General features: G+C 37.8%; 1 protein-coding gene across 3 annotated transcripts; it reads left to right on the top strand.

Moving 5' to 3' along the window:
• The first annotated feature begins 459 nt into the window (after nucleotides 1-459).
• Nucleotides 460-23,131, top strand: LOC145781975 (uncharacterized). 3 transcript variants are annotated; one of them, XM_082593688.1, is made up of 22 exons: nucleotides 460-534; nucleotides 886-1,061; nucleotides 2,650-2,750; nucleotides 6,946-7,067; nucleotides 7,398-7,523; nucleotides 8,034-8,147; nucleotides 9,055-9,171; nucleotides 9,566-9,691; nucleotides 10,391-10,426; nucleotides 10,717-10,771; nucleotides 10,844-11,019; nucleotides 11,616-11,761; nucleotides 12,117-12,232; nucleotides 12,591-12,682; nucleotides 13,547-13,654; nucleotides 17,076-17,386; nucleotides 17,816-18,003; nucleotides 19,533-19,658; nucleotides 20,643-20,787; nucleotides 21,222-21,331; nucleotides 21,586-21,698; nucleotides 22,097-23,131. In XM_082593688.1, exons 1-22 carry the CDS (start codon nucleotides 495-497, stop codon nucleotides 22,216-22,218), a joined length of 2,766 nt encoding a protein of 921 aa, XP_082449814.1. In that variant the 5' UTR covers nucleotides 460-494; the 3' UTR covers nucleotides 22,219-23,131. The 3 variants fall into 3 exon arrangements, with proteins under 3 accessions (XP_082449814.1, XP_082449815.1, XP_082449817.1); XM_082593689.1 differs by lacking the exon at nucleotides 2,650-2,750 and adding an exon at nucleotides 2,010-2,110; XM_082593691.1 differs by lacking the exons at nucleotides 21,222-21,331; nucleotides 21,586-21,698; nucleotides 22,097-23,131 and having other exon boundaries at nucleotides 19,541-19,658; nucleotides 20,643-20,781.
• The last annotated feature ends 1,857 nt before the right edge of the window (nucleotides 23,132-24,988 follow it).

Genomic DNA, 24,988 nt, shown 5'->3' with positions numbered 1-24,988 from the left:
GAGGTTAGGTCCTTCATTGACAGCTTGAGTAAACGATCTGGAGGAGAGATATAACCGTAGCGCTACACTAAAGGTTTGGACTGGCTCTTCTTTCATAGTCGGTTGCGCAATATGTTTCTAACAAATAGGGCAACAATAAAGTTTTAATATGATTTCAAGTGGGCATGCGTGTTTACTAAAAGAAAAGCATTAAAACTAAATCGATAATGGTTCAAGGAGAGTGATTAATCGATAATCCTGCACTCTTATACTTGTTATAAGTTGTTATCTTCCGATTACAGTTTTTTTTAACATTCAATTGACATCATTGCAGGCACTCAACATCTCTATAGCAAACTTTGAGGGCTATCAATTTGATTCAAAATCATCAATTCATTTACAGGATTCATTGCTTCAAAACAGTTCGTTTTATTTTTGCAAAAAAAAAATCTGGTTGGTCAAGCGGCAAACAAGATGTGAAGATTTTTTTTTATGTTTCATTAGTTTTGAAAGTTATGGATATTTATTCCGTGTTTTTAATCATTTTGTTGTTTGGTAAGAACAGTACAAGAATTTTTACTAAATTTTAAATTGCAGGAACTTTTGGTAGGCCGAGACTGCGGTTGAGTAACGTATTTTTGTTATACAGAAACAAACAAGACAGCACGCTTATTTCATTTAATCAAAAATAAAGAGCCCAAAGTGCAGATACTAAACTCATGTTCAGCAAACAAACCTTTCGAAAACTAAACTGTTCATCTTCAGTGCTATAAGTTAGATGTGTTTGCTGAACACGAGTTTAGTATTTACATTTTGGCGTTTCATTCTTTTATTACATTTAGTTCAATTTACTGTAAGATGGATAGGCTATAATAACTTTATTTACGCGGACATATATTACCACAGGAGTCCAGGTGTACTCTCAGGAGGAGGAAGGAGAAGATGAAAGCGATAAGAACAAAGAGAAGTGTCAGGAGGAGTTTTATGACATCACTGGGACCATAGAGTCACCAGAATATCCGAATAATTATCCAGATAAGACAAATTGTGTTTACAGAATTCTCACCGATAGAATGATAAAAGTAAGTCAGCATTGACACGTTTTGGTATAATGTAGCAGCCGATGGCAGTGCGATGCTTTTGTTTGTTTATCTTTACCCTGCATTGCGGGAAAGCAGACTTGAGCGCTATGCATCGGTGTACGCCTTCTGACGTACACCTGACCCACGCTGCAGCCGACGGCAATGTCTGTTTCCGGTTGTCTACTCTACTTATGACTTAAATTTGGTACCACCCATTACTCGAAATCGATCACTGGGTTGAGGCAATTATCGTAAAGTTTCTTGCCCAGAGAAACAACAGCAAGTGCGGGTGGCTGGAGTCGAACATGCAGGCTCTCGACTGCGAGCCCAACGCGCTAACCACTCGGCCACTGCTGCTTTGTTAGTTCAATTTAAAGCTCATTAAGTTTAATCTTGTTTTTATTTGATTATGTATTGCACAAACATTTGTTAACACTGCCAATTGAGATGTTTGATCTTTCTGTAAAAAAGTTTCTAAATTTGTCTAAGTTCTGCAGAATATTTGTGAAGATTCAACAACAAAATTTCGACTGAAGTACGTAATACTAATATAAGTGATAGGCCTAAATAAAAATGTAATTTACTAAATTTAAATACCATGCTAATTAGTAGTTGCGCGCCCCGTTAGCTAAGTGGTAACGCACCCAACTCAGATCAAGCGGCGCTGGTTCGGCTCTCGGGGTGTGTGCTTGAGCAAGGCATTTCTAGGACTGGTCTCCATTCAATGGCACCTAGTGAATGAAATATTTTTGCTAAACTCACTCAGTCTATCGCAGTAACGGGCTTGAGTTAAAAGCTTCTGCAAGTAGGCTATGCGAAACTACCAAGAATATTCTATCAAGGCTTTGTCAGTCCAAGGATAAATAAGATTCAAAGTCAACCAACCAATTGCTAAGTTAGATGTTTTCAACAAGACATTATTTAAAAGCCAAGTGGTTTTATATTCAGATTATTTTTAATTCGTTTTCCCTGGAGGAAAGCCAAAATTGTCGATATGATTATTTGCAATTTGTCTTTGAAGCCAGCAAGTCAAACTCAACTCGTGACAGGTAACTGACGTAACAAAGACGTCATTGTGCTGCCAAGCTGAAGGTTTGCTTTATTTAAAACATTTTTTTATAAATTTGAAAGTTAGGCAACTGTATGCTCGAAACACCCCTGATGAAACGCCAGCCCACAATTTGATAAATTTTCATATAGATTTGAGTCAGAAACGCTTTGTGTGAAAACATTTGTCGACTAACATTGAAACTGTAAGGGCATAAAAGAAGAGCGCCACTTTTCAAAAATGTTCATTTTAACTTAAGTAAATGTTAATAGGCTTACTACTATAACGCATCATCACTTGTGAAAGAAACTATTTTGCGCCCCAACTGGGTTTAGAGACATTTTTTTATAAGTTTCACTCGTTTAAGCACAGTGCTTATTTGAAAACTATGCCTTCAGCTTGGCAACACTAACTACAATGGTATGTCTGCTTATCATCGATTTAACTTTTCACAAAGTCAAATCAATGATAGCCTGATCCACACTGTGTTATAAGTCGTTTGTTGTCATAAAGTCACTAAACAAGATTTTATCAAACAAGGTCCAATTTGAATCATTCTCCGTGGAAGAAAGCCAAGATTGTCAATACGACTTTATCAACGTGATTTTTAACGCTAGTTCATCCAACCCTCGTCCCCAGAGGTACAGTAAACCCCATGCTTTACCTTGCCCTACCAGCTCCCTAACCAATCCCGCACTGCTCCGTAGGCAAACGCTGCTTTTTCACCATAAGTGAGCCGCAATACAAGAGTTTCGTACAAGCGGTTGAAATAGATTTAAATTTTTTGTGTTTAAAACAACTTTTTTTTCTATTTTTGGGTGTGCACCTTGCGAAAGACATTGGCTGCAATTTTTTTAATTACTTGGATATCTTCTAAGCCTTGAAAATGTCTCGATTCTCGAACAGATTGTCTTGTACGAAACTCTGCTTGTGATATTTCAACGTCAGGAACGTTAAAATTTGTTGTTTAACCGCTAGTGGGCTTTGCGCAAATAATAATTTAACCAGAAATTAATTATGTCAAAGTTCTCAAAGATGTCCCATGTTTCATTTCATCTTTTTAAACAAGAAATTTATCAAATGTGTGTCTGAAAAAAATGAAAGTTTATCTTAAGTTTCAATTTTTCTTGTCTCACCTGACAATCATTTTCTGGTTTTGCTCCAACTTTAGATGAGGCGAATGGAGTAGATTACACTTCTTCTCCTCCAGTACGATATATCTGAGACCTACTTGTCTACAAACGTTTTGCGCACGCTATCTTCCTATTTTCCATGTTGGTTTCTTCTTTTTGTTCTCAATTCAATTCCACATCATTTTTTTACCAATTCTCTTTTGATAATTATTTATCCTGGCCAGAAAATGTTACTTGTTAACTACAAAAACCATCATTCAATCCACTGCGTCGCTTACCTTCTTCTTTCGCAAGTCACTATACTTGTTACTCGAGTCCTACTTCCTTCCTGGATTGAAGCACATCTTTTCCGTTTCATTCAATTGCAGGCAGATATCTACTTTTTGTTTTGATACCTGACTATATGTACAAAATATATCACGATGAAACAACGGTAGGCAGGGTAGCGCCCATAGTCTTGAATGTCTCTTTTATCCTTGACAATTAAAAGAATAGTAGGCTACTTCCTTCGTACATCTGACATCTACACTGTCTGGACCTCTCACTGTTAGCAGAGGTGAGCATCTGCTACTTTAAAAGTATCACGCTACCGGCTATCGCTAATCGGGCTAAAGTAGCGCGAGCAAATTCTCCCACTACTTTTATCATAACTTAACTGACACAAAACAAAGGATATCATTCGTTTACACTGCGATTTCAACGTCGTTTTGGAAGACACGTTTCAGATGAAATTTATTGTTACGCTTTCAAAAACACAAACGTAAACATTTCTAAATAACTTTCAAAAACAAGAGCATATCAAAATGCAAATCGCTGAGTCCTACACGCTTTGGCATCAGCAAGCCGTTTCCAACGAACGATTTCTCCAACGCAGCACTGGAAAGACTAGGGATGTTGTATTTAATAAAGAGGTAATAAACGTTATAAATTGGCACCAGGAAAGCTTAAAGACTTCCTTCTGTCTGAAAAAGGCCTCCACAATTGACTTTTCTTTTCGTATCGATATTTCATGCGATGACACTAACACACAAAAGAAATTATCTTCGGAGTCGTGACCAGTGTTGGTGTCACTCTTGTCGGTATCAACATGGCTTGATGTTTCCCGCAATAGTCGAATGATTTCTGCTTTGATTTTTTCACACATTGTTTCCATAGAAGATCTCCAAAAAGAACCATTTTTTCACTTTAACATGGAACGTATCAGCTAACGGGTAGCGGGAGTGCGACTGAAAGAAATGTAGAGCCTCTCCGCTACCGCTACATTGACAAAAAGTAGCGCCGCTACTGCAGCCACTACTCCAGCAAAACTGTAGCGGCTCTATACCGCTACCAAAACAATAGCAGCGCTATAAGCGGCGCTACAAAAGCGCCACTGCCCACCTCATATCATTATTACAACGCTTTTCCTTTCTCTGTTGACTTGATGTTGCTCGTATCAAGTGTTTTCTCGCATCTTTTTTAGCAAGTACTCAATCACTGTCTCTTTCATCTTCTGGCCTTTATTTTTATTCCATATACCGCAACAAAATTTCTAATTTTGGCCATTTTTTGTTTAACTTGCTTTTGCCAAGCCGCTTTGCAGCACAACAGTTTGTGCTGCTTGAAAGAGCATTGCAATTTCCAATCTGCATCATTAGGCTACTTTTATTTCACAAAGCATGTAATCAAATCAACATAAAATAAATCGAAATTTTTTGATCTTATTTTGTGCCCAACAGAAAACATTCAAAAGCTCCCATCAAATGCACAACTATGCTTACTCAGCTTATTAACACAAACAAATGCAGCTTGCTAAAAATGGCAAATGGTAACTGAATGCCACAGAAAACACATGGGGTGAAGAGGCAACTATCTATTGGCACAAGCCCACTGCTAGTCGTGAAATGGTATCAAAGCAGTGCAGGAAATACACAAATGTAAGTGATAATAAATGATCGAATCTTTATCCTCGGACTGGGAAAGCTTCTTTTAGAGCTTAGGCTACAGCTGTCAGTTTCGCATACTTGTAGAGGCTTTGAACCACTGACGCAGGCCCGGTCACCGAGATTGACGAAGTGAAGTTTCCGATTGTTGAAGTCTTGTTGCAAGGAATTCTTTCATCCATTAGATGCCGCTGAATGGAAAGCAGTCTTTGCGTTGCTAAAGTGCATACCCCGAGAGTCGTCGCTTGATCTTGAAGCTTCTTCGTTCCAGATGTCACTCGCTAACCAACTGAGCTATCGGGGCGGATGTTGTAACTCAAATTTGAGAGAAGCAAAAATTTAATTAGGTTTTCGGTGGCAGGCCAGTTATCATTTCGCTTTGCTGCCTCAAACAATAGAGTCAATGCTTTGTAGAAATATTTGGCTTAGTAGTGGCTTGTTTCAATGCTTACGGTATATTCGCCTTCACGCATTTTTAAACAAAGAACATCTGATTAAAATTGACTACACCTCTGTGGTGATTAAAAAAAAGAAATTTTTGTTGACATTCGAATGGACTAAGCCAAGATAATCTACTTTAGACTGAATAAATTGCCTAATAATTCAAAAAGTGTCATGCACTGCTTTGAACCATTTCGCGATTTTTATTGGCAATCAATCATTTCGAATTTCATTCAAAATCAAAAAATTTCTGCAAGCGCTTAAAAGATAGGCTCGGGCCTAAAAGCACTTAAACGATAGGGTTGGATCTGTTTTATTACCGTATTTGTTTGAATTCTATACCAGCTGATTAAATGTTTGTTCCGTTCTGGAGCAGCGGGTTAAGCGCCTTACTTTCTTACAAAAAACGTCAAGATCATGGAACCAAAGTTCTGCTCTCGGGCTGTACGCTTGAGCCACACTCTTCAAGGATAGCGTGATATGGTGAACAGGATAATTTACAGACAACAACACTTCAATCAGTGAAAGCTTTTCTCTATCAATCTCGGTGACCGGCGAATATAACTTACCCAAGTATTCGCCTGCGTCAATGGTCAAAACTTTTGAGAGTAAGCTTTCAGATAGATTTTATGAGCCCGAAGAGGACTATTCGCAGATTCAATCAATCAAAGCCACGCTTTAGTTGTTCTATCCAGAAAAGAATTGCTTTCAATGAAATGGTAGAGGTCAGTTGTTCATACCTTTTCATGCTTATGGCAATTAGAGTAGATTTTTATAAATACACTTTTTAAATAGTTACAATGATATCTGATAATCTATGTATGAAACTCTAATAAAAACACCCCGATCGAAAGTTTTTGATATCTCCGAAACTAAACGAGATCGAAAAAACCTGCGTTCAAATTTGACATCATTGCCGTGCATTCAGAATGCTCACTCAAGCAATATATGCGTTTAGTATTTTTAACAGGAGATTTTTATTGTGCTCCGATGAAGTTGCGTTGATAAATTCATCTTGGAGGATTTGTTACTTTGGATAAGGTTTCACATCAATGAGGATCTTTCACGTGGGATGAAGTTCCCCTAGACGACGATTGCATTTTTCATGAGACCAATAACGCAAATAGAAAGAAAATTTTAGAGTGGGAAAGCAACTGATGCGGGTCAAAGGTCATTTAACATGAATTATAATGGTATTAAAACATATTAGTTTGGGGGGATAGAATTTTTGGGGGCAGGCGATTGCCCTCCATCTCAGGCCCCCGTAGCTACGTCCCTGCATGACACTGAAACTTTGATTGAAAAAGTTTGTTTGCGAATAAAACAAAAATTTTTATCAGATATTGTGGCGATGGCTTGTCAAAAGTCAACGGGGGAAATCTACGCGGAAAGGGTCCGTTGATTATTGGCTTCATCAGCGATGAGTCTGACAACATGGCTGGATTCAGATTTACATTTGAACGTAAGTGTGAGTTAGAGGGTTAGATGCACGTACAGGAAAATCATCCTTTAATTGAGCAAATCTGCAAATAAACAGCTTAATCCGCGGACATTTTATTCCACATGCGCTAACTGCAATCTGCCAATTAGAATCACTTTGAACGAAGATCAAACAAACAAATTAATTTGTAGACTTATGCATTGTGTTCTTGTTCTACAGCTTAATCATATTCTAACTTACTGTTTCAACGTCTTTGCTGCTTTTATCATTTACTGATGTGCACTCATTTTTTGAGAAAACTGGTTTGGCTTCAAGAAATGAAACCAAACTGATTGACATGCTACGTTTTAGTTGAAATAAACGGACCGGATCCGTGTTTATCCGAGCCATGCCAGCAAGGAGGGAACTGCACCTCGTATCCAGGATACTACGTATGTGCCTGCCCTGATGGATATGCTGGTGTCAATTGCGAAATAGGTAAGTCACAATTATCATAATGTCTAGGTTCTGACGTAATGGAAATATCAAATTTAGTTCATTCGGCTTACATTGCTTAAGGACTAACTTACTTATTGCACATTACTTTTTCCGGTGAGACACTGCTACAGTATATCGACGAAACATGTTTTGTTTGCAGCAAATACTATTATACAGACCGTACTTGAATAGCCTACTACCAGTCTACCACTAATAATAATATAAAAATAATACCAGTGATAATTAATAATGATGTTACAAAAAACTAATAGTACCATAAGGTTTCCATCCAGAGGCTGATCCAATAAGTAGGCTTGGGGTAAGCAATGTTAACTGAACACAATAATGTGTAGATCTACATTAATTTGACCTTGCAAATGCACAGTAAATAAAATTACTTTTATATATTTTGGTGGGGTAGGGATCGCCCCACTGCCCCCTATGGATCTAAGCTTACATTGTTTTCATCTTTTTGTAACCTGATTGGTATTAAGCTATTCTTGTAACCAGATAAAGATGAATGCTTATCCCATCCTTGTAAAAATAACGCGAACTGCATTGACGGAATAAACTCTTTCACCTGCGAATGCATCAACGATTTTGAAGGGGATCTGTGTGAAATAGGTAACCTTGTAGCTAAATAAGCAAGCTGTGTTGTTGGATATGTTAATACATACCAGGAGTGGCCAACACGTCGATCGCGATCGATCGCCAAGTCTCAATTGGTCGATCGCGCAGGGTTTTGTGTTGAAGTTGCAAGATTCCTAACAAGCAAGGTTTCCAATCAAAGTGAGAAATATTGTCGATCATCTTAGACAAAATTCGATCAGGGTTTTTCTAAGTATGAATGCAGAATACCTGTCAGTCATACAAGCTAGTAAATAAGAAATTTTTAGTTGATCCCATTCGACGTGAAATTGGCCACCCCTGATATATAGGCTAGTAAACCTATATAGCACTTGAAACACATTGTAGTGATTTCTAATTTTGTTTGTTTACATTTTCCATTTGAAGGTTGTACGTAGGCTACTAGTACTGTAGTAACAGGACAATGCCACACAATGAGTTGTTGTAATGGTTTATGATTAGCCTATATGTCTTTAGTGGGACGATGGAATTTAATAACAAAGAAAGCATAGCAGAAAAGGAGAGTTTGTATTGAATTTATAAAGTATGATAAATTGCAGATCAATATGTTAACATTGGCACATACTGTATTTCAATCCATCGAATAGTGCAGCAGCCAAGATCGGAATTTTTGGCACACTTAGCGTACCGTACCAGTTTTAAAAAATTGGTAAAAAAATTGATTAATGTTTGTTTCTTAAATCTAGTTGTAGTCTATTCTATTCCATTGACATCTTTCTGGTAGCGTGTCATTCTAAATGGCCACTATCATTACAAAATTGTGCTTGATAAAACTAAGCTAAGATTTATCTAAAACTTTATGACAATTTTGCATTTCATCATTGCTTTAAAATTATAACTTGCTAATTTAAAGAAACAAGGTCAGATGTTCCTATGTTGCCAGGTGGCGATCGATGTGCGTCTGAACCATGCGAGAATGGAGGCCTGTGCGTGGAAAGGGCCTTAGATTTTGTTTGCTCTTGTCCAAGAGATTTCATGGGAGATACTTGTGAAACCCCAAGTTTGTTAACCTCATTAACTTAACTTAAGTGTATTTTTTTTATCTAACTTTGGCAAAAAACTTCACAGCGTTGAATCAAATGAACAAAACTGCAAAGCAAAGACCAAAATAGTGTCTTGCACTGCATAATATAGCAAAATAGGTTTTGTTATTGATGGAGAGATTTCAATTTCTTATGGAATGTGAATATTATTGCATGATATTTATTAAGTTATCACCTACCGCAACTATATGTTTTTATTATCAAGGCAGGTAATATAATTGATAACAACAGAATATTCTTTTACATGAAAATAAATTAGTACCGAATTCAAAGTGACTCGATAGTAACATGCAATGGCTTTTTTCATGAAAATTTTTTCAATGTTTGTATAGTTTTTGAACAAATTTTCAGTTCCAACCCCAGCTCCGAAGGAGACTCCAACTACTCAAGCCACCACTACAACGACCACAGAAGCAGCGACCACCGCAACAAAACCGGATGACCCTCAAGATGGTGAGGGTGAAAATGAGGATAAAGGTGAGACTCATACTTCACTCCAAGCATCTGGGGATAAAAAGATAAGCTTATTTTCTCTCGGCCACCTTTCGTTCGACAACTACGTCCATCCCATTTTATTATACCCTGGGTAGAGGTGAACGGTGTTTTTCAACAAGCCAGGAGTAGAACCAGGATTGTATGACTGGAAAGGGAGCGCTTTATCATCCCACCACCCAAGAAGGCAAGCGGGGTTAATATAACGTTCAATGATGAGGAATAGAAACGCTCATTGGTTACGCTCCAGACTCCAGATCACGCGACGTTGGTTCCACTCTTAAGATGTGCACTTGAGCAACGCATTTCAGGACTGCCTTCCACTTACCGGCACTTAATGGAAAAAATTATTCTCCTTTAACAACTATCGGAAACTCCACTCTGCCAATCTCAGTGATCAGTGGTTCAAAGCCTCTGCCAGAATTAAGCTCGCTTGGAAGTTTTCTCACTCCGAGAATAAAGATTAAATCCATCCATCAGTGGAGGTCATAGCAAAAGCGTTAAAGTTGTTTTTACAAAAATTCTTTTATAGGTATTGTTGCGCGTATTAATTCATCAAATAAGAAGATATATTTTTCCTTTGTAAAGTGCGATTATCATTTGTCAGGTATATAGTTAATTAGTTATACAATTCTATGACTACTTATAATCTTCAAGTTATGGTGGCTTTACTTTGTTTCTTAGGCGATGATGAAGCCCCAACTAATCCCACCAAGGATGGTAAGTTGTTAAGCGTAAGAAAAATGTTATAGCCTTAATTGAAAACTAGGCTACCCACTGATAATGCTCATTTGTTAACAGAACAACGGTTATATAAAATGCACGAAATACTTGCCTAGCATTGCTCAATTCCGGGCCAACATTACTGTCGATCAAAATAGTCCAAAGTGTAATAGAAAGTATAATGGAGTTAAGATAATAATATTGTTCTCGAAATTCACAAAAAAGAAAAAGTTTTGTTCATTATACATTGCTGGCTTTTTTATACTTTACAAGTGTGTTTTGTGCAGATGACGCAGAGGACGCAGAAGATGTGGAACAAAAAGAACCATCTGACCCAGATAGGTAGCCTATTATAAAAGTTTTCTTAAAGAGAGGAAAAAAACAAAAATAAAAACAACTTATTCTTGATCACAGCAATTCTTCAGTAGTTTTGACCGTTGTCATCATTCTACTACTTGTCCTCGTCCTCTTGGCTGTCTTGGCTTGGTACTGGTATACCCGCCGACTGAAACCGAAGGATAAAAGGGTTGAGAAGCCTACGAGAGAAGTCACTTTGATAAACATGAAGACTAAGTCAGAAAGAGGAGAGGGTGGGTGATGTGTCATAACAATCTACATTGTTGGGAAGCGACATTAATTATAATTGACTTTGCTGGAGAGGTTGTAGTGTTATGCTTATCCTCAATGAGGATTTGAATTAAAAAATTTTGGTTCATAATTTTGACCTGTCGTCTTTCAGTGTCATGTCTATGCATAAACCAGGCAGTTAAGGTTCAAATGAAAGACTCAACACTCAGCATTGGGCTTTTGGTGAGCGCTGAAGCTGCAGTCATCGATTGGGAATTTTTGATATTTGACCACACAGCACATGTATTGATTGACTGAATCTTTATCCTCGGAATGGGAAAGCTTCTTTTTGAGCTTAATCCTGGTAGTTTTGCATACTTGTAGAGGCTTTGTACCAATGACGCATGCCCGGTCGTTGAGTTTGACAAAGTGCAGTTTCTACTTGTTGAAGTGTTGTTGTCTTTGAATTATTCCACCCACCAAGTGCTGCTGAATGGAAAGCAGTCCTTGAATGCCTTACTCATATTTTTCTTAAACTTACATTAACCAAATGCACCATTAAACACGATTGAAGATTAATATGAGTCTTTTTGTTTTGCAACTCGCCAACATCATTCAGGTAAAAACGGAAAGAGACAGTCTCGGACCACGTCAATTAACAGCATCACAATGAAGGGAAAGTCAGGAGGAGACGATCAGTTGATAAACCAGTTGAAGAAAATGTCAGAAGACATCATTATGGAGGAAGTATCAGATGATCCTCATGTAAATCTTTAAGAAAATAATTTAATCGATATCTTGAATTAACTTAGTTAAAAATATTTTGCTGAACCTCAGTTTGTTGCTACTTTGTAAATTAAAAGCCCTGCTTGTTGATATACAAAATGCTCATTTTACCTAAAACAAAACTTTTTAGTAGAGATTGAAATTGTTCCAATTCTTCGTTTCATGCATCTCATCCTCATCATCAGTCATCGCTATTCTCATCCTGTCAATAATTGCAATCTCCACTGTTGCTTGAGGATGCATTGTAGACAGGACCACATTAGACTGCTCATAAATAAAGGTGATTTAGCAATCGACTTTAAAATAATTAAACTAAATACCCATTACGTTCCAGAGCTCTTCGACCAGGTTGAACCAGCACCCTTCGCCAGTGAATCGTTCTGGTACCGTCGACAAACAGTTGACACCTCTAAACAGCCCTTCAATCCCAGTGGACCAGCCTCAGTTGAAGTGAGTAACATGGAGTTATAATTGAGGCGAACTAAAAATTTGAAGTCTAAAATCCCGAAAACGAGAATTCCTATGGTTTAGTAACTTGTTTGACTTCTCAATCCCTCTCCTCCCCCGAAGATTGGTATGTTTATATTCTTATCTACTTAATCAAAGTTTTTTAAAGTTTATCATTATTTTGGTACTTTAAAAAGTTTATTGAGAGTAGCTAGTTACTTTGGAGGTAGTCTATAGTTTGAATGTTTTATTTATGATAGTTTTAATGTTGTGACAAATTAATATTTGTGATTCAATTCAATAAAGTACCGTTCAACGATAATTGGATGACAAGTACCTTTTAAGTGTTGTGTTTGTGCAGGCGAATTTCAATCCCAATTACACAAAGTGAATTGAACACAATGACCTCTGACAGCAACACTCTCAACAACCCTTATGACACAATACCCAAAGGTATAAATCGATATAAAGTTTCCATCCTCATCAAACAAGTGTGCTTCAATGAAACGAGTGATGAAGGATACTTCATGCCACTATCCAAATCCGATCTTCGCAATAAAGAAATATTACTTCTTTTTGATAATAATTGATAAACTTTTAGTACCTAAGTTTTTTTGTTTTTTTTTTTCAGCTAAACACAACTTCTGTGAATTTCTGCTTTATTGTCTGTTATTGCACGAAGCAACAACAATGTTCTTTAACCAATTACTATGATGTAACAACGGTTTTATTACGTTGTATTTTTGTTGTGAAGAGATGTGTGTCTAAAAGTCTTTGATGTTTTTGGTGTGTTGCGCCTGTCTGTACTTGGACATGTATAAAATCAACTAAACAAACAAAACAAAGTAACCTTACAAAGTAACAAATTCTCATTAAATAGCCTACAAGTCAACTAAACAAAATTACTAAAAATCTCTCTGCATAGCTTTGTGTTTGGCATTAAATACTCTTGTTGTGGTTTTAAGAATTGGCAAGATATCATTTGGAGCCAAAAAATACTTTTAATTTTTGAATGTTTCCAAACCCATAAAAGGTAAGATTATAAAATTTGGCACATGTCATAACTAGGCAACTTGACACTTTGTCTGAAAATGTCTAACACTATAGCTTTTGAAAAAATTTAACAACTAAAAGTTATCATTTTTTGACCTCACTGATTATTATATACTACATATTGTATATAATATTTTTTTTATCCTTCCAATGGTTCTTGTAAGCACATTGTTTGTTATCACATTCCGATTAATTCGAGTGTTTACAGAATAATAATTAACATAAGCCTTTATAGACAAGTTTCGAGCTTACTGCTTTTGACAGAGCAAAGGCAACCTTACCAGATATCACCAGATGCAGCTGTGAACCTCTTCAACCAACTGAAGCAAAACCAAGGAAAGGACTTTGACTACCGCTCTGCTTTGGAAAGATGTGAGTGGTTTCAAACATATTTAAATGTTGGGAACTTTGAGCAAATTTTTAACTGATGAGACGAATAGAGACACACCTAATTAGTATCATATTGAGATTTAAATTTAACATAAATTTAAAAATCATAGTATTTATCTTGCGTGATATTAAATAATTTAGTTAATAGTACTGAATATGAAGGCAGTCTAGTCTTGGAAACGTTTGCTGAACATGAGTTGAGCATCTACGTTCTGAGCTTTTTATTTTTTGATTAGATTAGATTGACCAGACTTTCCAACCATTTTTCTCCCAAAGCCTAAATTGCTGAGAAACTGTAGCACAAAGGTAGCCTAAAATTTTGACTAGCTATTTTGACTGCTATCAAGCGTAGTAAACCAGACTTCAGCCAAATTTGAACTTTAGCCTATTGGTTGGCACGACCTGTGTAGGTCATACCATAAGGGTTGCCATCGCTAGAAAAAGTTGTAACGAACTTTAAAAATAAACATTCAATGCGTGTGTGGAATCAGGTCCTTTAAAAGATATGGGCCTGATACTGATGAGATTCTCCAGCCCCAAATCAAGGCACTCATGAGAAAAATGCACAATATTCTAATATGGGGTGGCTTGTTTATTCCCCTGCTCCTGCTCTTCGGAAAGTTTTCTACAGTAAAATCATCCTGGGCCGGGTTTGAAAGTACCCTCTAGACTCCCCTCTATCAACGCTACTATGTGGGCCCCTGGACTCCCCTCTATCAACGCTACTATGTGGGTCCCTGGACTCCCCTCTATCAACGCTACTATGTGGGCCCCTGGACCCCCCTCTATCAACGCTACTATGTGGGCCCCTGGACTCCCCTCTATCAACGCTACTATGTGGGTCCCTGGACTCCCCTCTATCAACGCTACTATGTGGGTCCCTGGACTCCCCTCTATCAACGCTACTATGTGGGCCCCTGGACTCCCCTCCATCAACGCTACTATGTGGGCCCCTGGACTCCCCTCTATCAACGCTACTATGTGGGCCCCTGGACTCCCCGCTATCAACGCTACTATGTGGGTCCCTGGACTCCCCTCTATCAACGCTACTATGTGGGCCCCTGGACTCCCCTCTATCAACGCTACTATGTGGGCCCCTGGACTCCCCTCTATCAACGCTGCTATGTGGGCTCCTGGACTCCCCTCTATCAATGCTACTATGTGGGTCCCTGGACCCTCCTCTATCAACGCTACTATGTGGGTCCCTGGACTCCCCTCTATCAACGCTACTATGTGGGCCTCTGGACTCCCTTCTATCAACGCTACTATGTGGGCCCCTGGACCCCCTCTATCAACGCTACTATGTGGGTCCCTGGACTCTCCTCTATCAACGCTACTATGTGGGTCCCTGGACTCCCCTCTATCAACGCTACTATGTGGGCCCCTAGACTCCCCTCTATCAATGCTACTATGTGGGCCCCTGGACTCCCCTCTATCAACGCTACTATGTGGGTCCTTGGACCCTCCTCTATCAACGCTACTATGTGGGTCCCTGGACTCCCCTCTATCAACGCTACTATGTGGGCCCCTGGACTCCCCTCTATCAACGCTACTATGTGGGTCCCTGGACCCTCCTCTATCAACGCTACTATGTGGGTCCCTGGACCCTCCTCTATCAACGCTACTATGTGGGTCCCTGGACTCCCCTCTATCAACGCTACTATGTGGGTCCCTGGACCCTCCTCTATCAACGCTACTATGTGGGTCCCTGGACCCCTCTATCAACGCTACTATGTGGATGAGTCAGGGCGTCATTACGATACCCTCACAAACTTTCCTCCCTTCGATAAAATCTGTGAAAAAGCCTTGAAAAAATCACTGAAACTACGTTGGATGGATGATCTATGTGTTGCATAATTTGTCTGCAACGCTTCTGTGGACAATTATAATGTTGAATACCAACAACTCTGTCTGATTCTGAATAATATTTCTAAGCTATTTATCATTTTAAAGCTTTAGTAGAAAAGTGAATAAAAAAATAACAGTTAACCTCTCAAGTACATGTAGCTCCACACAGAGTGAAATTTACATGCCTTTTGACTCTTTTTTATTTCTTTAAAAGTATTATTGACTCAAAAAGAATGTCTAAAAAGACATTACGAAAAGTAACTACGGACAAAGGCCAGTGTTTCAAAACTACTATGCCTGTATTTTTGAATATCAATCCTATAGATGTTTGCTGGTACACCCCTTCATTTTCTTCGAATTTTTATACTTATATGTGCCGCTAGAATCTAATTTCTTGTATTTTAGATCCATCTCAGATGATTGTTTTGTCCTAGCTCAGTTGCAAATTCTTGTCTTTTTTTCTAGTTTTTATTTTTAACAAATTCCTGCCATTTCTTAGCACAAATTCTCTTAAAAAAATCACACCTTTTAACAGGCTGTAAAACTACGTTTCGCTGAGGTCCAAATTTAAAACTTAAATCCAGTCTCATTGTCTCACAACAATCACTCAAGTTTCAAATCATCACCTCAACCAACGCTTCAAGACAACTTTCTACTTTCACTTTACTACGCTGAAGAGATCTGAAGATCGAAACACTGGCCTTTGTCCGTAGTTACTTTTCGTAATGTCTTTTTAGACATTCTTTTTGAGTCAATAATACTTTTAAAGAAATAAAAAAGAGTCAAAAGGCATGTAAATTTCACTCTGTGTGGAGCTACATGTACTTGAGAGGTTAACTGTTATTTTTTTATTCACTTGTTGATTCATTCATATCAGTTTGTATCCTCTGGGGATCCTTCTCTTGTATCATGGGCCAATCCTATAGATGTTTGCTGGTACACCCCTTCATTTTCTTTGAACTTTAGTAGAAAGTTTGCATTTTTGAACCATAGACAAGCAAAACAAGGCAACCTTAGCGGGTTTCACATAATGTAGGCTATTACACACAAAACAAAATATAGAACAAAATGACTCAAACGTTTTTGACACGTACGTGTGTCCTCATCAGGAATTAAATCTGCAATATACATAAAATGAAAAATCGTAAGATAAATTTGACTTTGCACTATAAATGTAGCGACACTCTGGACTGAAAAGCACAAACTGAACAAATGATACAAGAATAATTACGAGTAATATTGCATTTATTATTTTGTTATAAGCAAGCAATTGATTTATCACAACTTAACCATCTACGGTACTTCTAAAGATACTTTAACATTTACGTTAAGATCCTGGTTAAATAACATAATAATATACGTTCTCCTAGTGCAAACTAAGCTGAACTATCACAAGATGTATAAGGTGATAATCTGCTTTTATTCTGACGTTTCGTCAATCAGACACCACTGGCTTCATAGCATTTACTAGTTTTGCATGTTAATGTTAAGTTTAGTTAAATTGATCTTTGCGACTTAAAACGTTCAAACCAATAGTTACAATCGCTTGTTTCAGACGGGCCTGGTGACTTCAGCAAGAAACCATTTCCAAGTGCAACGTTCAGTCCTTTCCTGTCTCCTAATCCGCAATCGAAGCAGGGATTTCCAATGTTCCAAACGCCTCTTCAAAATAATCAAATATTTCAGTTGCCAAACGTTCCGATTCCAAACGGCCCTGCTTATGGCAAGCATCACATGGGAGCTGATAACTCTCCGGAGGATCCGCGGGATGAAGAAATAACGGAATTAGATCCAGAAGAAGCAGCTGAAGTAGTCAATCATTTTTTCCGCTCGGATTCGGATCAGAGAAAAAATGTCAGCTCCAATGTAAGGTTCTGTTGAAATCAACTACAGTTTGATCGGAAGGGTTTCCCTACTGGTGGTCTGGAAAGCTTTTCTAACTAGGCTTGGAAACGTTTTAACTCATTGCAGTTTCTTTACTGTATGTTCTGCTTAACGTCTTGCCGCCAAATCAAGTGCGCCTGTCATTGCCAAAGTATCTTCTGAGCCGACGAGTTCATTTTATGAATTTGTGGCATTTTCGTTATGTGCATTCATTTAATATCAGTTTATGGCTGAAGCTTATGTTATATTAGACTACGTATTGCCTAATGTTGAGAAATAACAATCTTGTTTTGACAGTTCAACAGCTTCATATTGCATGGTTTTAATTAAAATCGTTCTTAGGGAAAATTATCGGAAATCTCCAAAGTAATTCCAGTAATCAAGATGATAGTTTTTATTTTATCTTTCCAGGAAGCCATGGACGTCATTCAACAAGTCAGAAAGAAGAGGACATCGGAAAGACCTTTTTACAATCGAGAACAAAGCGTCATTGTCCACCCACAAGAAGTTGCTGCTTTAATTAATAATTTTAACAACCAGCCACCGCTACATAATGAAGATAATGCAAAAAGTGGAAGTGGTCTACCAAGTGTCTACGAGTGAGTTGAAAATCTTTTCTGTTTCCGAGTGTTGTTGCTTGATAGTTTTTTACGTTTAACAAGATTTGAATCAAGTTGCAATGTGCAAAAAGGTTCTTCAATTGGCGATCAAGCTTTGATACACATAAAGTTTGTACGCTAGTAGCTTAGACTATAATTACAAAACAAGTTTGCTTTATAAATGTTACCGTAAAATAAGATTAGGTTACCCATGGCCACCTGGAGATGCGGCCTGATCTGTCACATTTTGCAGATTTTGATTACAGCTTCTGCTAGTGTTTGACTGACATTTTCTGAGATGTTTTTACGTTTTGCTGTCTTCTAATGATATAAAAGCTTTTTGTTGCTTTGGGGAAGCAGTAGCAAATGAGAAAATGTAAGTTGAAAAACGCTCAATCAGACTGTTATTGAAAAATTAACAGTCTGACTAAAATCTTCGAAATCAAATTTTCTTTGTTTTTCAACATGTGAGGATGTTAAAACCTATTGTGTCATCTGGGGAAAAGAATAAAGAAAGCGTAAAAATCTATTTTTTAGAAAAATTTATTTAAACATTCGTCAAAAGTTAGCAAAACCTAGAAATTTCTGCAAAATGTGACAAATCAGGCCGTATCTTTAGCTAGCCATGGGCTACCATTTCCCAGAATTAGTGATTGTTTACTTTAAGGTGATTTTGGTGCCGAAAATTGTAGGGTCCTACTAGGGATGGTAGAAGTAGGGGATTGCTCACTCAAAAGTAAGGTGGACAACTGGAGGGTCATAATGTTATGACAAAATTTGATGCAACTCCACCTTGAGGTCTACTGCCATAGGTCGCATACTCAGGTGCAGTTTATATGACCTACCCAGTGCCCACGTGTGTACAAAGTGTGTATCGCCAAAATAAATGTAACAAATATGTAATATCCTGTTTATTTAATAGTACTCAAGTCATGATAATGCAGGGGTAGACTTCACACAAAACCGGTAACAGTAGGTAGCCTCACACTGCTGCAATAAGGTTCTGCAGATGTTCTAGCACCCAAAATTTTAACCAAATATAGCAATTCATTTGATGAGAATGAATTTATCTAAAACCAAAGAAAACGTTGTGCAGTTCTGCCAATTTTTGAACTTCTTAGTGACCCTCCAGCTGTCCATTTCGCAAGAAAAATCAGTAAAGTGAGTCGTTCCTAGGTCCTACGAGTAAAAAGCTGCTGTCATCTGAGGCACGTATCTTTTTAGTTTTTAATGCAACTTTATGTGTTTATTTAATGTTGTTTAGTGGAAGAAGAAAGTTCCGTTTGGTTCCTTGAAATGCAAAAAATGCTTGTTTGGTTTATTTCTCTAGGGCGGAAGTATACGCAGGCCTGTTCTCTTTTCACGAGAAAGCAGCATGTGATTTTTCTGTAGTCTTATCTAAAATTCCCACCGAAATAAATTTGAGTGCTTAACCTAGCCAACGTTACTGACGTGGGTCTGTCAGAGATTGTGCCTTGTCAGTTGTGGCAGCTTCACAAGTTGTAAATTGGTCACTTTCAAATAAACAGCTCTTCAGAAGGTGGAAAAACTCAAGGGGGTTGGATGAACAGGGATTTCAGAGAATGCTCTCCGATTCAGGAGGAGTCTGATGGAGAAGAGCTAAGACCTCCAGCAAACAAGCAAAAACGACCAAGGTATCTTTACATTACCTTACAGTACAATACCACTACTTATGCTAAGCAAGCTAGTTGTATTGGTCAATGGTCAGGGTAAATGAAACATTCGACAAAACAATCGAAGTGAGTGGAAAGCTTCAACTTTTGGTCACTTTACTTTGAACTAATTTTAATAGTTTGAACAGTATCATTTTTGCAAAGTCTTAAAAATGTAGGCTATCTAGTATCTATGGTTATTTTCTGACGATTAATTATTGCTTTGTTTGAAAAAACTAATTAGTTTACACAAAAACGCTAACGTGTTAGAGGAGGTGATCTGTGTAGGCCCACTAAGCTACAGTTAGCTCAGTGGTTAAGTACCCAACACAAGATCAAGCGACGCTGGTTCGACTTTCGGAGTGTGCGCTTGAGCAACGCATTTCAGGGATTGCTCTCCATTCAATGGCAACTGGTGAATGCAATAATTCTCTGGAAACAACACTTCAAACAACTATTATCGGATAATTCATTTTGTCAATCTCGGTAACCGGCCCTGCGTCAAGAGCCTCTACAAGTATGTAAAACTGCCAAGAATAACCTATCATGGCTTTGTCGGTCCAAGAATAAAGATTCAAACCAAACATCACAAATTTCTTACACAGCAACGTAACAAAATGTGGTCTGTGACAAATAAACCTACACCAACTCACGGAGATCATGATGTTAAAGAGGTTAAGTTCGTGCAGGCCTTGTGTCTTGAATTTGAAATACAAATGAATTGTTGTATAGACAGCTTACAACTGTCGTGGCGACAGAAAGTCTGCGAGAATTAGAAGCACAAGAAAAAAAGAGACTTACTGCTTCAAAACAAACCACTTTCAGGCTCATCAAATTTGTGACTTTATCTGCAAAATTAGCAGCGACACCCATGTGGAAGCTAACTGCTTGTTGTTGTCACATTATTGTGTGGTTATGCAGCGAAGTGTTTGTTGCAATTATAGAACAACTTGTTATGTAATAAAGTCAGGACTTTGGCAACCCTGAAGAAGTTCCAGAGGAGCCAAATAGCAAGAGATTGCGTAAAAAGGCAAAACGATTCCCGTACGCTAGAACACTGGACCCGGAGGAGAAGGTTCATGATTGGCTGAAAAATACTCCCAAGCAAAAGGTATGTTGCTTGAGGTTACATCACAAAACAAGTGTAAACATGATAAGTGAGGCAGACCATGCTTTATTGTCTTCATGACTTTGTTGTTAATTACATTTGAAAATTAAAAAAAATAGTCTAGGCCTACATCTAATCTCCAGGCAACATAAGCTACTATTGTGTTCTTCAACCTTTTTATATCGCGTTACATCTTTTATAATTTTTTAAAAACTTTTTACTTACGTACATCTATGGTCCACCTGGTTGAAAACACTGCAATGGACAACAACGTGACGTCTGTTCTATGTAACAATTCCGTGATGCTTTCTATGACTTGGCAAACTCTTTGTGTTAAATAAATTGTAGCCAACTAACTAGGCGTTTAACTGCAGAAAACGACTATTCTTTGTCAAATTAATGTTAACATTAGGTAACTTCCACAATATATGATGCAGGCAAACAAATACAAAGGCTCCCCTTCCGAGTCGGTAGCTACAGAGACACATACTCTAACAAGACCAACGGCTAAGATCTCGTACAAAGAGGTTGATCCGGTTGTAGAAAAGTAAGTGAATTATGTCAAACTTCACTTGGTTTTCAACTTTGATGATAACGTTTGGTTTGTAAGAACTGAGAAGAGCTTCCATAGATATAGCTCTTAACTATAAAAGCACATTATTATTATCATGAAAGAAAATTATTTTTGTAGCTTATGAGAGGCTAACCATTTAACGAAACGTCTGACACAGATGTAAAGTTAGATGTTTAAGAGAGAAAACTATCGTTCACATGTTTGTGTCGTTGTTTATCACGTATCAGGTTTAGTAATGAGCCTCCAAGTAAAGATATGGCTGAAGAGAACGATATTCCGAGGACGATAAGGCAACCAAGAAAGTCGGTCGCTGACCAAAACGGGGGCATTCCCGTAACAGGTACATGCCTCGAAAGTCACATTTTATCAGGTTTTAGATTTAGACTAATAAAAGACAGAAATTACAGTTCATAGCCTATGGGTGGTTTTTCGTTTTGACATCTAATAAGCCTACTAAAAAGCTAGACTCTATTATTTTTACCATAAACTGACAACTAGCAGGGCTGTGGAGTCGGAGTCATGGAGCCGTTGGGAGTTTGGCGTCGTGTCCAGAGTCGGAGTCGTTAAAAATACGACCGACTCCGACTTGATAAAAACGATGAACATTAAATTTTTGGTTTGCAATACATTTTTTCAAAATATTGTTTTTTGTTCTCCAAACCTTTTTAATGCGATAACTAATCGACATGATTTGTTTAGTTTCTAGGCCTACGTGCACCTGAACTTTTTTGTTTTCAGAGAATAAAGCGAAGTCATTGGTGGAAAAGTTGGTCAAGGCTCCCGCGAGAAGCAATCAGAACATAGTTGGTCCTGGCCTCGGGGTTTCGAGGGAAAATGCTTTCGTTGGAGAAGCCTTTTAAATGGGACAATTCAACAAACTTTGTGATGACTCATCTCCAAACATTGCTCAGGATATTGATCGATGCCACAACATCCGTTGTGAAAATAATGAAACATTTTTGGCGGCTTTTGAAAAACTTTAATGTTTTGATTCGTTGCACAGGCCTCATCTACAAGAAACACAATAAATTGACGTCATAGACCAATGTAAACGATACTCTGCATTATTTTCAATTCTTACGCTGTAAATTTGCAATCAGTCGGCCTAGTCATAAATGTCTTTGTTCTGCTTTTGTCGTAGTTTACTTTTGTTCCGGATGTTTTGTTATGACTTGGTGTTTGTAAAATCACATTAAATTCATGAGGCGAAGCTGCCCATGACATTTCAAGAACGTTTTTTAATTTATTAGCCTGTGTTTGTTTGGGGTACGTTAAAGTCTCGACTTGACTCGAACAACCCCTTTTAGAACTTCAAAATAACAAATCAATGTTCTTTTTTCTATTCCCTTTGTTCTAGGCTACAATATATTTAAGATTTAGCCTACAACAAACTAGGCTAGATGCAAAATGATAAATCAAATAAAACTAAGCTTTTGCTAAGTTATCTTCTTGCTAGAAGAACAGAAAGCGTAATGACAATTTAACTTTATTTACCTTTTTAATTTTGTCAATAAAGTGAAATGTCTGGTCGGCAATAGTGTTAGCCCAATTTTGGACCCGAAACCTCGGAACTTGAAGAAAACACCGCTTAGCCTGCATCTTATTTTACTACTGGGCGCCCTACATGCATTTTGGAGACAAAACTCATTTTTCGACAAAACTGCCTTTTTTCAACGATTTTAGCAGTTTCCATTCCTTTAGATTTTGTTTCTTTTCAGAAGTGTCATAGAGGCCAAAGACTTTATTAGTACAGTACCGAGCCCAAGTGATCTTCTCAAAACAGCCCTGCTGATAAGTGCTTAGCCTATAGTAGGCTACGTTCCGATAGTAGGCTAACTTCACGTAACAACGTATGAGGCTTTGAGCGTCACCTCCGAGATAACATGTTATTACGATGGTGACGCTTTGAGCCGCTGATGACAATTTAAGGCGATTTTAGCTTGCCAAACTAACTGTTAACAGTAGAAATTAAAAAGTCCAAGTTATGCTAATCAAGTTCAGAACGTTTTCCAAGTCCTAGATACGAGCAGGCTATTTTCAAATTGGCAAATTGTTTTTGATGATTCCTTTTATCAACCAAAGTCGTCATGCATCTGCTACACCTGGTGCAAAGTAGGCTGATGAAACAGTTTTTACTGTTTCTGCTGAGATACCCTTGCTGTCTACAAGAACACGAGTGCTACGGACAATTTTCATATCAAACGTCACATAGAACCGTTGTCTACCAAACCTGACATCTTACGTCATGGAGTGTTGCTAGAAACTAGCAAAGATTACATCATCGTTAAATCTTAAATTGCAATAAGTTGAGAATTAAAATAAAGTTCAACCAGCCTCATGTTTAAAAAGAATATATATTTCGCTGCATAGTAATGAGCATCTTCAGTTCTGCAAACAAACAAATTTCTGCAATAAATGCTGCATAAAGGGAAACTATGCTGTAAGCCAGGGGTGTGCAGCGTGCGGCCCGCGAAGAAAAATTGTGAGGCCCGCAAAGTTATGCCAATTTTAAATTGTGTGCGGCCCGCGAAACGTGTTTATAATTTAGTTTAGTCTGGTAGGCTACGTGTGAACAATTTATTGTGGAGTGGATTATTGTAGATTTCGCACCTTCTGTTAATCATTTTAAAACTCCCACCGGCCACCACCAATCCATTGTATTAAATTATTTGGAACGTAAAATGTATGGTCATAAAAGGCATTGTGAAGAAATTACGGCTTTGGAAAGCTCACGTACAGACTGTTCCAGACAATTGTTCACCTAATCAAACGTCATATAAAAACCGTTCAAGTCTACTGAATATTACGTCATGGAAATTCCTAAAACATGTGCCAAAATTGCACCATCGTTCGTAAGACTTGTGTCAAACCTGTTTAAACCTGTTTTAGTTTGAAACCTGTTTAAACATGAAATATTGCGTCACACGAACTGCTGACGTGCCTTTGAGTTATCACAAATTTTTCTGATTCATTCGTAAAATTGTTTGTTGGAAGTCAGTCGCAAGTTTAACTGTTTGCTTGGTGCTTGCTAGCTGGACAAATTCTCCGTCTTTTATCCAAGTAATCTGTTCTGTAGTGACAAGTTTTAGTGGTGTACGGCGTTGCATCTAATTTTCGATAGCCGCGGGCTAATTTTACAGGAATACACTTTTTGAATAGACGTTTCGAGGAGTGTTTCTTTTTCGGTCACTACATGCAGACAAACGGATCCGGGAACTTTATGTTACAATTTTCCCAAGAAGAGATTATGGTTTACCGCTGTGACCATAAAAAATAAAAGACGATTTTTGTTAGCGGGTAGGCCAAGAAGCACTTGAAGGCATAAAAATAAACGACGTGTTTGTTGTCAGCTAGTGCAGAAGAACTACTTAGAAGTACAAGAAATAATAAAAGAAGATTTGTTGGTTGGTAGTCTACACTCTTACAGAAGCAAAGAAAAGTAAAGACATTTCTTCTCAGTTTGGTACTGAAGAAAAATAACTTTGACATTCATTGGCAAGAAAGAAGATTAAAGACAATCCATCTGTGCTTGTAGATTCAAGTGGAAGAATCCAAGCAAGTTTTGTGGACTTTAGGACTTCATACTCGTACAGCTACGGTATCGTGCATTTAAATTCTTTTTTGTATTTT

Source organism: Aplidium turbinatum, chromosome 13, assembly GCF_918807975.1.
Source record: "Aplidium turbinatum chromosome 13, kaAplTurb1.1, whole genome shotgun sequence".
Lineage (NCBI taxonomy): Eukaryota > Metazoa > Chordata > Ascidiacea > Aplousobranchia > Polyclinidae > Aplidium > Aplidium turbinatum.
This window is presented reverse-complemented; position numbering and strand designations above follow the sequence as displayed.